The sequence below is a fragment of the Heptranchias perlo genome, chromosome 36 (assembly GCF_035084215.1).
Source record: "Heptranchias perlo isolate sHepPer1 chromosome 36, sHepPer1.hap1, whole genome shotgun sequence".
Lineage (NCBI taxonomy): Eukaryota > Metazoa > Chordata > Chondrichthyes > Hexanchiformes > Hexanchidae > Heptranchias > Heptranchias perlo.
The window spans coordinates 15,518,808-15,535,613 of NC_090360.1; the positions used below are offsets into that span (position 1 = coordinate 15,518,808).

Sequence of the window (16,806 nt, forward strand, 5' to 3'; positions counted from 1 at the left end):
GAGGTGCCGTTTTTCAGATGAGATATTAAAGTGAGGCCCGGTCTGCCCTCTCAGGTGGATGTAAAAGATCCAATGGCACTGTTCAGTTGTAAAAACAATCACTATGGTGGCAACACCTTCTCAGGGCTGCCAGCGATGGGCAATAACTGGGGTGCTGCCAGTGTCGCCCACATCCGAGATTAGATCAGTTTTAAAAAGTACACTTTCCAGTAGAGGACATTATATAATGAGTAGGAATTTACTATCCAGTGTCCCGTCTCTTGCCCAATTCTGCTGATTTTTTATCAAGTTAAAAATCCTGTAGTAAAAAGTTTTGAATACAGGAGAGAAAGTTATCAGTTCTTATCCAAGTTTGTTTCAGGTGTAAAGGCTGCGAAATCTGGGTTAGCACAGGCAACTTTGATCTGATATAGATTATCGTGTGTAGTTCAGTGGTTTGAAACTTTTCTGTGTGGGAGATCTCCACAAATACTGACACACTACCAGGGGACCCTTGCAAAGATTGACTCACTCCATGGCACTCTGCAAATACCAACATACACTCGCAGCAATCCCTTTCAAATACTAACTCAATCCCAGACGGTCGTACAAATATTGACACACTATTCACACTCCCTGCAAACACCGTCACACTCCCAGGGATACCTTTCAAACACTGACTCACTCCTCGGGAGTCCCTTACAAATATGGACACACTCCTGGAGACCCCCTGCTATAATTACCGAAAGACAGGGAAGATTTACTCTGTGTGCTAGGCGCGAAGAATTTTTAAACTTGTCCTTTATAAACCTGGTTTGCAATTTTGTTACAACTAGCAAATCGCCCACCCCACCCCGATCCAGTCAGCTGCCCAAAGGAAACCGTGTTATCATTGTAGTAAACTGTTTTATTAGTGTACAACAATCACATGCAACAAATGAAGATAAATGTAGATGTCAGCCATGACTCAGTTGGTAGCACTCTCGCCTCTGAGGCAGAAGATTGCGGGTTCAAGTCCCACTCCAGCGATTTGAGCACAAAATCTAGGCTGACACTCCAGTGCTGCACTGTCGGAGGTGCCGTCTTTCGGATGAGACGTTAAACCAAGGCCCGGTCTGCCATTTCAGGTGGGTGCCAAAGATCCCATGGCACTATTTCGAAGAAGAACAGGGGACTTCTCTCTGGTCCCCTGGCTGATATTTATCCTGCAACCACCATCACATAAAAAAGCAGATTATCTGGTCATTATCACATTGCTGTTTGTGGGACCTTGCTATGCGCAGATTGGCTGCCGTGTTTCATAGATTACAACAGTGACCACACTTCAAAAGTGCTTAATTGGCTGTAAAGCACTATGGGACATCCTGTGGCGTTTTATAAATACAAGTCTTTCTTTTTTTTTAGTATACAGAAATTTGCTCGCAGCATATAGTAGGGCCAGCTACAGACGGAAATCTGTTGACCTCACAGACCCCCTCGTGGGACCCCTCCAGCCTGGGCATCCCGGGTTCAAAACCTATTCCTTTGAGCTGAAATTATCTGGAGAAAACATTACTTTTGAACCTGTCCTCTAATGTACGATGACAGATTGTCGCCACTAAGATCATCTTAATTACAAGGTGACCAAAAGTGCTGTCTGATATTGCAGAATTATGGTGGCTTTTACAGTAATTCAATCTTTATTGAAAATAACTTTGAACAAGGATACATTATGTCTTCCTTTGACCGATGGACAGAGCAGAAATGATACCAAATAGTGTCTTCAGAATGCTATCAGTATTATTTTTGTCAGAGTTTATACCCAGCCTCTGTCCCAAACCACACCCAAAGTATTTTTGGTAAGTTCCCCTTTCTTAGAGAAGAAATAGGAGACAGAATTTGAAGCAATGAATTCTCTGCTCAATATTCACACATTGCTGCATTGTAAAGAGCAGATTAGTAGCACTAAACATTACTTCTTAAGCAGTTGCTGAATATTCATAGAGAATGACAGAGGTGTGAGTGTGCTCCCAGACTGTGCATCACACACTGAGACTTCAAAGTTTTGATGTGGAGATGCCGGTGATGGACTGGGGTTGACAATTGTAAACAATTTTACAACACCAAGTTATAGTCCAGCAATTTTATTTTAAATTCACAAGCTTTCGGAGATTTTCTCCTTCCTCAGGCAAACATTTGCCTGAGGAAGGAGAAAATCTCCGAAAGCTTGTGAATTTAAAATAAAATTGCTGGACTATAACTTGGTGTTGTAAAATTGTTTACAAACTTCAAAGTTTGGGAGATTTATAAACATTATCATGCAGGACTGAAGACTGTATTATAAGCTCTACACCTTGCCAAAGGTAGTCATGATGTGGAGATGCGGTGATGGACTGGGGTTGACAATTGTAAACAATTTTACAACACCAAGTTATAGTCCAGCAATTTTATTTTAAATTCACAAGCTTTCGGAGGCTTCCTCCTTCGTCAGGTGAACGATGTGAAAATGAAAATGAAATCCTCGAAAAGGAGGAAGCCTCCGAAAGCTTGTGAATTTAAAATAAAATTGCTGGACTATAACTTGGTGTTTTAAAATTGTTTACACCTTGCCAAAGGTAAGGGATTCATTACATTTTTATCTGTTATTCCCTTCGGTTCTAAAGGCTATCTCCATTGGTTTAATTTGCAGTCTATACCAGTATACGAGCTGAGCTGTAATAGAAATTCTGTTTGATGTCAAAAGGGAATTGGATAAATACTTGAAGGGGGAAAATTTGCAGGGCTACGGGGAAAGAGCAGGAGGAGTGGGACTAATTGGATAACTCTTTCAAAGAGCCGGCACAGGCACGATGGGTCGAATGGCCTTCTTCTGTGCTGTATCATTTTATGATTCTATGTTGCTATGGGAGAATCATCTTTTTTATATAATCTCATGATGGGCAAGAAGTTTTTCCTCTCAATGCTCTCCATTTCCCTCTTCTCCTGAAGGTGTTAACTCCCTCACTGGGGTACGGGAACCTCATTATTCATGTGTGAGACTTGTAGCCTTGGGCGAGCTAGCCCACTGCAGAGGATGTCGTAGCTGTGTCCAACTTTGGCCTCGCACATGCTCAGTTCCACGAGCCTAACAATTGGGAGTGGAAGCCTTAACCAATTTTCCTTCCCGTACCTTGGGGTGCTGCTACTGCTGTGGCTGCTGGGCTATTCCTTCCTCCATAACATTCAGCAAGAAATTGCATTTATATAGTGCCTTTAATGTGGTAAAACCTTCCAAGGCGCTTCGCAGGAGCGTAATCAGACAAAATTTGACCTTGAGCCACATAAGGAGATATTAGGATAGGTGACCAAAAGCTTGGTCAAAGAAGTAGGTTTTAAGGAGCGTCTTAAAGGACGAGAGAGAGGTAGAGAGACGGAGAGGTTTATGGAGGGAATTCCAGAGCTTAGGGCCTAGGCAGCTGAAGGCACGGCCGCCAATGGTGGAGCGATTAAAATCGGGGACGCGCAAGAGTCAAGAATTGGAGGAGTGCAGAGGTTGTGGAGGGTTGTAGGGCTGGAGGAGGTTACAGAGATAGGGAAGGGCGAGGCCATGGAGGGATTTGAAAACAAGGATAAGAATTTTAAAATCGAGGCGTTCCCGGACCGGGAGCCAATGTAGGTCAGCGAGCACAGGGGTGAACGGGATTTGGTGCGAGTTAGGATACGGGCAGCAGAGTTTAGGATGAGCTCAAGTTTATGGAGGGTGGAAAGTGAGAGGCCAGCCAGGAGAGCTTTGGAACAGCCCAGGCTAGAGCTAACAAGTCACGGATGAGGGTTTCAGCAGCAGATGAGCTGCGGCAGGCGCGGAGACGGGCGATGTTACGGAGGTGGAAGTAGGCGGTCTTGATGATGGAGCGGATATGTGGTCGGAAGCTCATCTGAGAGTCAAATAGGACGCCAAGGTTGCGGACGGTCTGGTTCAGCCTCAGAAAATGGCCAGGGAGAGGGATGGAGTCAGTGGCTAGGGAATGGAGTTTGTGGCGGGGACCAAAGATAATGGCTTGATAATGAACAAATGAACAACAGCAAATGGGTTAAAAAAAAAGTGTCATTCACCCACAAACCAATTTTTATATTGAATTGAATAACTTTTTCCCAATAACTATATTTTGAAAAACCAAGCGTCACCACATTTCTGAGTAAAATAATATATATTGTTAAATGCCTGATACACTCTTTATTTATGCACGCCAAGTCTTTGGGACAATCTAAGACCTATTTATGATTGGTCTGTGATTATATTTTATAATTAGACCTGACGAACACTGTCATGCTCAGACAGATCTGCTGAGTGGGTTTTCATTCTGCTGTCAGTGTAGGTAAAGGATTGTACACTTTTCCATTAATAACTTTCACATATAAATATCTCAAAACCCCAAATAATGATTTTGTCGGAGCAAAGCGCTTGTTTCCAGTGACTTAGCATTGGCCAATTGGGACATACTGGAAGTTTCAACAGTCAAGTTTATGAATGGCTCCTTTACTAAAAGTCTTTTCTGACTATTATTTACTATTTCCTGCCGAAATGATCCTCATTATTTACCCATTGTTGAACTATGGTGCTGTTTTGTGCACAAAACGCCAAGTCAAAATTTTGAAATGGTTTTAAGCCCTGCTCCTCCAGTGGCTTACCTAGAGCTGCCAACCCTCCAGGATTGCCCTGGAGTCTCCAGGAATTGAAGACTAATCTGCAGTACACTGCTGCGAGCAATCTGGGAGAAAAATCATAGGGGCAATATAAAATTGTGTTTATTGGACATGGGAAAAAAGGCTGTTTGACTGTCGGTCAAGAATCATCCAATCGGCTAATGAAGAATCTACTCGCTTTCCAATTGGCCGTGGGAAGGTGATGCACCATGAGGATGGACTTATTGGAGACCAATGGCAGGAATGTGGGGGCGGGGTGGTTGGAGGCAGGAGGTCATGTGATGACACCTCAAGGAATATGTCCAACCAGAGTTGGCAACCCTAGGCTTACTGTGTTAATGCATCACCTGCTGTGACAAATAGCCACACACACCGAAAGGTCCCATGTTAGTTTTTCAAAATTTGTGCTGCGTTAGCAGGTCTCAACAGGGACAGCAGTTTAGTGGGGGGGGGGGGATGGGAGAGAAAGGGGCTACTATTGACCTTAGTGCTCTTCGATTAGCGAGAGGAAGAATCAGCCAGGTTTATCGCTCCTCATTGTTATCCAGTGACCTCTTGCTGGAAAGTGTATGGTGGGTGAGAACAGGATTAGTCTTGACTATGATGCGTTTTGCAGTCTACCCAATAGCCAATAATATTTTCCGTCAAGGCTTAGACATGAGGAAGGGCTAAATGGGCAGTGTCCCAAAAGCTTGCCTCATACCAAAAAACATTCATGTGGTTAAAAGTCGAAAGTTGTATTCCTCACCTGGACCATGGATTACACAGTTTCTGTGCTTTAATTCCACTTCCCTGGCCTGTGAGGGACAATAGTTTTAATAGAGGGTTTTCACTACAGCTATGCCTGCTGGGATAGTCCTTCCTCCATAGCATTCAGCAAGAGAAATAATCAGCGTTTCCAGGACAATCCATACATGAGATCATTATTTAGGGCCAGCCTCTACCAAATATAGTAGGCCTGACAAATGCACTCTGGTTCCCTATCAAACCAGGGTGATGTTTGGCACATTGGTGAAAAAGTGATAGTTGCAAGATGCCGTGTTACTATTTGAATTTCTCCACTGTGCATGGTTTAGAACAATGGCTAGGAAGAGTAAACCATTGAAGCACACCTAATTTTAACAAAAGAAGTTAAAAGAAAGCCCCTTTAAGGTTGATTAGTTCACATATGCTGATTAGATTGAATAACAAACTGTCAAATTATTTAGCTTAACCTAACAATGAAACGATGATTTCTAAACTTTAGAATGAGGATGTTAATCTACTTCTCCACCGTATTCACCTTGTCTCAAAGGAAATGTTATCTATGTCAGCACAAAGGCAAAACTTGGAGATGCACTCAAGGAGAAGCCCCTTCCCCATTCAAAGACCAGTACTTTGTTGGCAGTGGACAGGTCAAAACAAGGAACAAGAGGCCCACCAACAGGAGCAGATACTTCAACAAAAAAAAAGGACCAAGAAAGAATTAAATTACAGTCTACCCTTCATTCAATTTTTTCAAGCACTAAATCCCCACTTGGTTGTGTTATTTACGTTGCTTAATTTAAATTATTGGAGAACTGATATTTTTTAGCTTAAAAATATAGGAGTAGACTAGACTGTACTCAGAACAAAATAAACATAGCTTTTAAATGTTCCTTGTGTCCACAGGTTCTCTACAGAAACAGACAGGAGTGTCCAGTGACCTCTTTAGCAAACATTATAAATAAAATATTATTCTAGGTACTGCCCTATCTGAGAAATATATCTGAGCTACATGTTGTATGGCAGTAGCACCACAGAAGGGGGATTGTATGCTCTAACATTTGAACATGGGATTTCGGGGAAGGAGTAAAAAAAATTCTGAATCCAGTAGTTTAGGAAGGGTGTCAGTCGGTGAGATGCTTAAATGTCTCCATTTAGCAGCCTAGCCAAGAACAGAATATATTCTGAGTGGGATCAAACATCTCTACAGCTCAACGCTGAGATCAACAGGAAGGGATGGGGAAGTTGCTTCATACAACTTTAATTTGTTGAATTCTCTGATGGGTTATCATAACTGAATAATTGAATCCTTATTGTAACATCTGCAGACTTCATAAAATATTAATTTTCCAAACCTCAATGTTTCTTGACCACGCCAACCCATTAGCTTTACTTTTAAATGTTTTCGAATGCATACTTGTCAAGTTGTGGGAACTTGTCTGTAATGTAATGGGCCAGCTCGAGTCACTTGGTAGTGCTCTCACCTCTAAGTCAGAAGGTTGTGGATTCAAGTCCCAATTCTGTCTCAACACCTCCCTGAATGGGGACTAGACAGACTAGATGCAGAGAGGATGTTCCCGATGGCTGGGGAGTCCAGAACCAGGGGACACAATCTCAGGATATGGGGTATGCCATTTGGAACCAAGATGAGGAGAAATTTCTTCACTCAGAGGGTGGTGAACCTATGGAATTCTCTACCACAGAAGGCAGTGGAGGCCAAGTTATTAGATGTATTCAAGAAGGAGATAGATATATTTCTTAATGCTAAAGGGATCAAGGGATATGAGGAAAAAGCGGGAACAGGGTACTGGGTCAGCCATGATCTAATTGAATGGCTCAAGGGGCTGAATGGCCTACTCCTGCTGCTATGTTCCTATGTTCTTAAATTGAGGCCCCATCTGCCATTTGGGATGGATGTAAATGATCCCATGTCATTATCGAAGAGGGACAGGGCGATCACTGGCCAACATTCCTCCCTCACCCACTTGCTTTTATATTGCACCGTTAAGGTGGAAAATCTCTGTGCTTTACACTGAGGGAGAAAAGAAAATTTAAAATAAATAAAAGGGACAGATGCTGAACCATGAGGAAAGAGACTGGAGGGGTGACTGAAAGGTTGGCCAAAAAATAGTTTTTGAGAAGATTTTTAAAGATGGAGAGAAAAGCAGAGATATGGAGATAAGATAAGATAAAAAATAGGAGCAGGAGTAGGCCATACAGCCCCTCATAGAAACATAGAAACATAGAAAATAGGAGCAAGAGTAGGCCATTCGACTCTTCGGGCCTGCTCCCCCATTCAACATGATCATGGCTGAACGTTTAACTCAGTACCCTGTTCCCGCTTTTTCCCCATATCCCTTGATCCCTTTAGCATTAAGAAATATATCTGTCTCCTTCTTGAATACATCTAATGACTTGGCCTCCACTGCCTTCTGTGGTAGAGAATTCCATAGGTTCACCACCCTCTGAGTGAAGAAATTTTCCCTCATCTTGGTTCCAAATGGCCTACCCCGTATCCTGAGACTGTGACCCCTGGTTCTGGACTCCCCAGACATCGGGAACATCCTCCCTGCATCGAGTCTGTCTAGTCCTGTCAGAATTTCATATGTTTCGACGAGCCTGCTCCGCCATTCAATAAGATCATTGTAAACAATTTTACAACACCAAGTTAACTTGGTGTTGTAAAATTGTTTACAATTGTCAACCCCAGTCCATCACCGGCATCTCCACATCAATAAGATCATGGCTGATCTTTGACCTCAACTCCATTTTCCCGCCCAATCCCCATATCCCTTGATTCCCTTAGAGTCCAAAAATCTATCGATCTCGGTTTTGAATATACTCAACGACTGAGCATGCACAGCCCTCTGGGGTAGAGAATTCCAAAGATTCATAACCCTCTGAGTGAAGAAATTTCTCCACATCTCAGTTCTAAATAGCCGACCCCTTATCCTGAGACTATGCCCCCTAGTTCTAGACTCTCTAGCCAGGGGAAACAACCTCTCAGCATCTACCCTGTCAAGCCCTCTCAGAATCTTATATGTTTCAATGAGATCACTCTCATTCTCCTAAACTAAAGAGAGTGTAGGCCCATTCTACTCAGTCTCTCCTCATAGGAGAACCCTCTCATCCCAGGAATCAATCTAGTGAACCTTTGTTGCACTGCCTCTAAGGCAAGTATATCCTTCCTTAGATATGAAGACCAAAACTGTACACAGTGCTCCAAGTGGGGTCTCACCAAAGCCCTGTACAATTGCAGCAAGACTTCCTTACTCTTGTACTCCAATCCCCTTGCAATAAAGGCCAACATATCATTTGCCTTCCTAATTGCTTGCTGTACTTGCATGTTAACTTTCTGTGCTTCATGTACAAGGACACCCAGATCCATCTGAACACCAACATTTAATAGTTTCTCACCATTCAAAAAATATTCTGTTTTTCTATTTTTCCTACCAAAGTGAATAACCTCACATTTCCCCACATTATACTCCATCTGCCACCTTCCTGCCCACTCACTTAACCTGTCTATATCCTTTTGCAGACTCTTTGTGTCCTCCTCACAGCTTACTTTCCCACCTAGCTTTGTACGATCAGCAAACTTGGATACATTATACTCGGTCCATTCATCTAAGTCATTAATATAGATTGTCAGTAGCTGAGGCCCAAGCACTGATCCTTGTGGCACCCCACTAGTTACAACCTGCCAACCTGAAAATGACCCGTTTATTCCTACTCTCTATTTTCTGTCGGTTAACCAATCCTCTATCCGTGCTAATATATTACCCCCGACCGCATTATCCCTTACCTTCTGTAACAACCTTTTGTGAGGCACCTTATCGAATGCTTTTTGAAAATCCAAATATACGACATCCACTGGTTCCCCTTTACCCCCTGCTAGTCACATCCCCAAAAAACTCTAATAGGTTTGTCAAAGGGGTTTGGGAAGGAGCTCAAGAGAGCAGAAGCAAGGCACCTCAAGGCTTTGCTACCAAAGGGAACAACATCACCTGCACGTTCCCCTCCAAGTCACACGCCATCCCGACTTGGAAATATATCGCCGTTCCTTCATCGTCACTGGGTCAAAATCCTGGAACTCCCTTCCTAACAGCACTGTGGGAGAACCTTCACCACACGGACTGCAGCGGTTCAAGAAGGCGGCTCACCACCAGCTTCTCAAGGGCAATTAGGGATGGGCAATAAATGCTGGCCTTGCCAGCGACGCCCACATCCCATAAACAAATTTTTTAAAAAGGTAGGGTAAATAGAGGGAGGGAGGGATGTACAGAAGGACAGAGGTGGAAGATTGAAGGTAACGGAAGGGGATGTAAACCTGGAGGGGGCTTGCAGAAAGAGAGTGGGATTAAGCTGTGGAGATGATTTGAAGCTGAGGACCAGGATTTTAAATTGAATGAATTGAGGACAGGGAGCGAGCATAGATCAGCAAGGATGGGATCATGGGCAAGCAGGACTTAGTGTGAGATAGGATTCATGCAGCCGAGTTTGGACAAGTTGGAATTCATGGAGGGTGGAGGATGGGAGGCCAGCAGCAAGAACATTGGAATTATCCATTATGGAGGTTGAAAAAGTGTGGATGGGTGTCTGAGTGGAGGAGAGGCAGAGGTAGGAGTGGAGGCAGATGATTTTGCAGAAGTAAAAGTAAACAGATTTGATGATGGAAAGGATTTGAGGTTTAATCCAGGCTGACACTTCAGTGCAGTACTGAGGGAGTGCTGCACTGTGCCGTCTTTTGGTTGAGACGTTAAACCAAGGTCCCCTCTGCCCTTTCAGTTGGATGTAATAGAGCCCATGGCACTATTTCGAAGAAGAGCAGGGGAGTTCTCCTCAGTGTCCTGGTCAATACTTATCTCTCAACCAACATCACTAAAAATAGATCAGGTCGTTATCACATTGCTGTTTATGGGAGCTTGCTGTGTGCAAATTGGCTGCCACAATTCTTACATTACGACAGTGACTATACTTCATTGGCCATCCTGAGGTTGTGAAAGGTGCTATAAAAATCCAAGTTCTTTCTTTCTTTTCTTTAAAGCCCAGCTGTGGGTTGAGCAGGACACCAAGGTTTCACATGGCCAAGTTCAGCATGTGTGAGTAGCTGGGGAGGGAAATGGAGTTAATGGCATAGGAGTGGAGTTGATGGCAGGGACTGAAAAAGCTAGCTTTGGTCTTCCTGATATTCATAAGGAGGAAATTTTGACTCATCTTTGCTGTGATGTCAGACAGTATGGAAGAGTCATGGAGTCAAGGGAAACGATGGAGAGGTAGAGCTGGGTGACAGCAGCAAGCTGGACTGAACAAAATATCTACCCCTTGCACCATTGGCACACTGTGGCTACAGTATGTACTATCTACAGGATGCACTGCAGCAATTTGCCAAGCTTATTTTGACAGCACCTCCCAGCGCTGTGATCACTACCATCAGGAAGGACAAGAGCAGCAATGTCATGGGAACTCTATCACCTTCAAGTTCCTGTCCAAGTCATAAACCATCCTGAGTCCAGCATCTATTACAATTTCTTCATCATCACTAAGTCCAAAATCCAAAAATAAGGACTGCAGCGGTTCAAGGAGAAGACGCACCACGACCTTCTCAGGGCTACTAGTGAGGGGCAACAAAGGTGGTCTTAGCAGCATTGTCCGAACTGAGGAGCTGCAGAATGGATCCAAAAACAGGCTAGCTGCTCATTCATTTCAATTTGATGTTTGTGGGATATAATTGCATGCAAATTGGCACTAATCGAAGAAGAGCAGGGGAGTTCTCCTGGTGTCCCAGCCAACATTCATCAGTCAACCAACACCTAACAGAAACAGATGATCTGATCAGTTATTTCATTGCTGTTTTGTGGGAGCTTGCTGTGCGCAAATTGGCTGCTGCATTTCCTACATTACAACATCGACTATGCTTCAAAAGTATTTCATTGGCTGTAAATCGCTTTGGGTCGTCATGAAAGGCTCTATATAAATGCAAGTCTTTTTTTCTTTTTTCTTCTATTTGTAGGATCAGCCTCATATGTGACCCTCAAAGACAGAAAGCTTGGACATTCCTGCTCTAATTAATAAGCTAGTCTATAAAATCAGACCTTAGATCACATGTCTCTGTGTCTTAAACATTTGTCTGACAAGGGAAAATCTCCTTTGTTCAAAGAATGCTATAGGATAGATTCTGGAATGTTCTTCAGTGAAACACAGAACAGAAGGCTGATTAAATTCTCAGGCAATAGTAAAACAGCCAGCAATTAAATTGAGATATACGATGCTTTGAGAACTGGGTTTTTCTCATCACATAAATACTTTTACAAGTTGACTTACTCCCCGATGTAGATTGTGATGCTTTTAGATCCTTGCAATATTCAATTGGTCTTTTTTTCAGGATTTTTACAATTATTTCCTTTAATAATTTAGCTTTGGGCCAAAATATTGAAAAAAAAATACAAGGTGGAAATCAATTGGACCTCAAGCTGATTCGACCTGGCCTAGCAATGGAAAGTTCAAACACAATCACTGTGTTACTTTTTGTTCAATATCACCTTTAAACATTTATAGTGATAGATTCTGTTCAATATTTACATTGGTACTTTTGAAATGATGTCTTTGTAGTTCCATAATTTTTGTTTCTGTTTTAGCCCGGTCAAAAAGCATGGTGATGGGAGAGCAAACCCGACCCTCCAGCAGGCCATCCTCACCCAGTCTGCAGGAACGAACGTTGAAATCGGGATGGTTGAAGAAACAGAGGAGTATCATGAAGAACTGGCAGCAACGCTGGTTTGTGCTCAGGGGAGAACAGCTCTACTATTACAAAGATGAAGAAGAGAATAAACCTCAGGTAATGCAAAGGACTACCTTAAAACAGTGACTTGCTTGTTTTGACCCTGTAAGAGACACATACAAATGATAGCCAGTTGACCATCATTGCATCTTATCACTACAACTGACTTGCACTAAAGTAGAAGATTTAACACAGCAAGGTTCTTTCAAAAGGGCATGAAATCACATTTTGAAAAGGATGTATTTATAATTCACTAGCTTGTGTATCTATTTTTTAACCTATTACTGAACATAGGAACAGGAATAGGCCATTCAGCCCCTCAAGCCATTCAATTAGATCACAGCTGATCTGTATCTTAACTCCATCTACCTGCCTTGGTTCCATCACCCTTAAGACCCCTGCCTAACAAAATTTATCAATCTCACCGGAAATACAATTGAAATTTTCAATTGACCCCCAGCCTCAACAGCTTTTTGGGGGAGAAAGTTCCAGATTTCCACTATTCTTTGTGTGTTTCCTGATATCACACCTAAACGGCCTCGCTCTAATTTTAAGCTTATGGTCCCTTGTTCTGGAAGTTATTTTCCTCGCTGATCCTTTTTCTCAGGCAGTTGACGACTCATGCAACTGTCTGACTGAGGGGGTTAGTTAGCTGAACTGTACCCACATCCCCTCCTTTTGAGGAGGCGCTCTGAGGCGGCAAAGGTTGACTCTCCCTTTGGGGAAACACCTTCTCCCTCCCCCTCTCACTATCTTCCCAAACAGCTTGACTGCACAAAAATGTGTTTACTCAAAGAAGGTGACGCTATATATTTCAGAAACATTGTCTTGCTGATTCATGTTCGTTTGCTCAGTACATAAAAAAATGCTAAAGGGAATAGTGTGTGGTGGAAATTCATTGATTCTGTAGATCTCAAATATAGGCTTTAAATCAGACCCTATAAAGGATTCATAAAACACCTATTAAAGTGTTAAAAAGGCACTGTCCTTTGACTCAAATATTTATTACATCCACTTTCTTTTTATTACTAGAAGAAAGCATTTTTCTCATGTGTTATTTTTGATAAAATTAGGATTGTGATTATGTAAACAATACACAGCGGCACACCATTGAATATAATGTTTCTGTCAAGAGTAGCAATGTAACCCAGGACGTGAGCATGTCTGAGTCAGCCAAGTCTCACTCACGATTGATACCAATTACACACATCAATGGTTTTCCATTCAGTGTTCTACCACGAATGTCATGAAATTGGAAGAAAAGTGTATTTTGTTGGTTTACCATAGGTTAGGAAATCCTGCCCGGTAAAATCGCTTTCATCAGTGGGCAACTGGGAAGCAGGATCCAGAAAATCGGAAGTTCACAAATTCTCCAGCCCAAATTCCCCACTCAATTCACGTAGTGCACAATAAACCCTGACCTGGTTGTCCACAGGTGTCTTTTTTCGCGCTGAGTGCGCGAGAGCTTCATTACACAGGCATATGGTGTTCAAGAATGGGGGTAATGAAGCTGCCCATAGGTGTACTGTTTTCCTGCCTGGTGCTAATCTCGCCCATTTAAAATGGGCATTAAAGGCCACAAAGGTGACTGCTTCTCAGCATCTTTTAAAGGTACACTGCTTTCTTTTCCCTGCCATTCCATTGCAAGATATGAAGAATGCTCTTAATACGCACCTATGCTAGGAATTTATGCAAAAGGATTATGCCAGGAGAATCAGATAGTACTGGAGCTGGGCTACCCACATCTGCCATTATATTAACAATGTGTCCATGGGTCCAGGCACAGCTTAGCTTCAGCTGGCATGTAGTCGCAGAGTTATACCATCTGCTGCACAGGAACTTGCAGCAGGCTCCAAGTGCAAGAAAATCAAAAAGTTGGTATGCAGGTGCAGCAGGTGATCAAGAAAGCCAACGGAATGTTGGCTTTTATTGCTAGGGGGATAGAATATAAAAACAAGGAGGTATTGCTGCAGTTATATAAGGTATTGGTGAGACCGCACCTGGAATACTGCATACAGTTTTGGTCTCCATACTTAAGAAAAGACATACTTGCTCTCGAGGCAGTACAAAGAAGGTTCACTCGGTTAATCCCGGGGATGAGGGGGCGGACATATGAGGAGAGGTTGAGTAGATTGGGACTCTACTCATTGGAGTTCAGAAGAATGAGAGGCGATCTTATTGAAACATATAAGATTGTGAAGGGTCTTGATCGGGTGGATGCAGTAAGGATGTTCCCAAAGATGTGTGAAACTAGAACTAGGGGGCATAATCTTAGAATAAGGGGCTGCTCTTTCAAAACTGAGATGAGGAGAAACTTCTTCACTCAGAGGGTGGTAGGTCTGTGGAATTTGCTGCCCCAGGAAGCTGTGGAAGCTACATCATTAGATAAATTTAAAACAGAAATAGACAGTTTCCTAGAAGTAAAGGGAATTAGGGGTTATGGGGAGCGGGCAGGAAATTGGACATGAAGCTGAGTTCGGATCGGTCAATGCCCTGTGGGTGGCGGAGAGGGCCCAGGGGCTATGTGGCCGGGTCCTGCTCCGACTTCTTGTGTTCTTTAGATTTGTGGTTGGGATCAGATCAGCCATGATCTTATTGAATGGCGGAGCAGGCTCCAGGGGCCGATTGGCCTACTCCTGCTCCAATTTCTTATGTTCTTATGTTCTTATGTTCTTAACACTTCCAGTCAAGGTCATCTCCTCTTCAATGATTGTAACTCCACCTCTATGCAGACTAACGGAGCTATTAACTGCAGTGCTGGTCAACTTACTACCCGTAGATATAACAAACAGGTGACTGATGTATTGTTGAGCAGGGTCAGCAGTTTCATCTCCTTTTCCACTGAACCACAACAGAAGCTCAATTCGCTGCACTGCGCGCAGACAGCAATCACCATGATGCTATCTCCAGACAGGTACTTTGGTTGATTCTTCTTTGATGGGATGTTCTTGACCACCTGCTAGGACAACCCTCCTTAGCCTTACTACAGGCATTAGCACTTACAAAGACACCATCCATACATGTGTTCGTACACTATCCGGAATGCTCCATTGGTCAGTGTGAAGCTTTATTCCTCTTCTGCTCTCTTCACATCAAATGGATGCCATTAGAATGGCTGCTGCTGCCACCTTTAAATAGCTGCAGCAGTGGTTTTAATTTTCTGGTTGATGTGTGCAAGCTCTCACAGACCCAAACCACTGCCCAGACAATAGCCCATCAGGAACATGTATTTAGGTGGAAAACCAGAAACCAGAAGAGGGACTGGCCATGCGCTACAAATCAGCGGGGTCTCCAGTTTTGTACCATTCCCGCCATCAATGAGCACAAACAGGTGGTTTTACCCTTATGTTACCCTCCAGCTCATTAGCTACCCTTTTACATGTGCAGACCTACATAACTGCTGCTGCATTACCATCCACCAGGGCATGCATGAGCAGCACAAGATTTCTCTCCATCCAATTTATCCGACCGTTCGTAGGGACATGCCTGGCTTCTGTTTACTGCCTGGTGTGAGCCTTTGCACTACCATTCCATAACACAAGATATCAGTGCTCTAATGGCCTGTGATACCATACCAGCCCTAAGAAACTATTTTTTGATGTTAAGCTTATTACATTGTTGTATGTACAATAATGGCTTGCAGACAGGAACCACAAGGCTGTAGTCGCACGAAAACATTCAGCTTACATTGTAAACTACAGAGCAAAGCTTGAGCGGTTTATAACCGTATCTGAGTCCCAATAATTCATATTATTATTTTTTAAATAGCACGGATAGTTTCAGTCGTACAGGGAGTTTATGTTGTTTTAGCTCAAAGCCACGAGCAATTTGTAGCATGATTTACAACAGGTCTTCTAAGAAATAATCTTCAGAAGATTACAGGGGAATTCATTGCCAGTACATATATAATGTAATGTGCTTCCTTTAGTCTTCAATGTGGCTTCATGGATACAGTATTATTGTTCTGCTTCTGGTACCAATTCATATGTGACCCAGTTTGTAATTGATGCAGCATTATACACAAAGTAAACTGTATTTCCATTTGTCTTTAAGGGAAGGGCAATAGGCAGTTACCTCATTTATTTATCACTTGGCTATTTTTATAAGTGGAGTGCTTCTTGCAATATTTTTCTAGCAATTTGTACAAAGCACAGTTTAAGGTGATTTAGTTATTTTTTCTCAGCAGCATCGAGAAGTTGCATTTTTAGAGCGCTCCCCACATCAACAAACATCTCAGAGAATTCTTTTCAAGAAGAGAGTTGGACACAAATGGGAACGGGTGGAACGGGGTGGGGTGGGGGGAGGGTGTGGGGAGGCAGAGAGAGACCCATCATGGTTGATGAGATGGGTTTTTATGAAACTATTGAAGATAGGGAGAACTAGTTTGAAACAAAACGCCAAAGAGCAGGGACATGAAGGTAAGTTTTTTGCTTCAGACCTCCTGGTGTGGAACTTTACCTGGTGAGAATGCATATTAGGAAATTCACAATGAGATGGAAAATCAAGGATTGGGTGCAGGTGATTTTCTAATTCCACGCTGGATGGTGCAAAATTTATCCTAAGAGGTCTGAAAGACCAGTATCTGATTGTGGAGAGAGGGAACAGGGAAGAAGTAGGAATCCAGATCCAGAGGGGTAGAG

At 42.9% G+C, this 16,806-nt stretch overlaps 1 protein-coding gene across 2 annotated transcripts in view; it reads left to right on the plus strand.

Annotated features, from left to right (window-relative positions):
• Positions 1-16,806, plus strand: part of LOC137304136 (rho GTPase-activating protein 22-like) — a 295,940-nt gene that overhangs the window by 36,983 nt on the left and 242,151 nt on the right. For both annotated transcript variants that reach the window (XR_010958519.1, XM_067972623.1), the window contains exon 2: positions 12,024-12,223. Coding sequence is in view for 1 of the 2 variants with exons in the window: in XM_067972623.1 (XP_067828724.1) it covers positions 12,024-12,223 (200 nt within the window). In the remaining variant the exon portion in view is untranslated. The remainder of the gene's footprint in view (positions 1-12,023; positions 12,224-16,806) is intronic.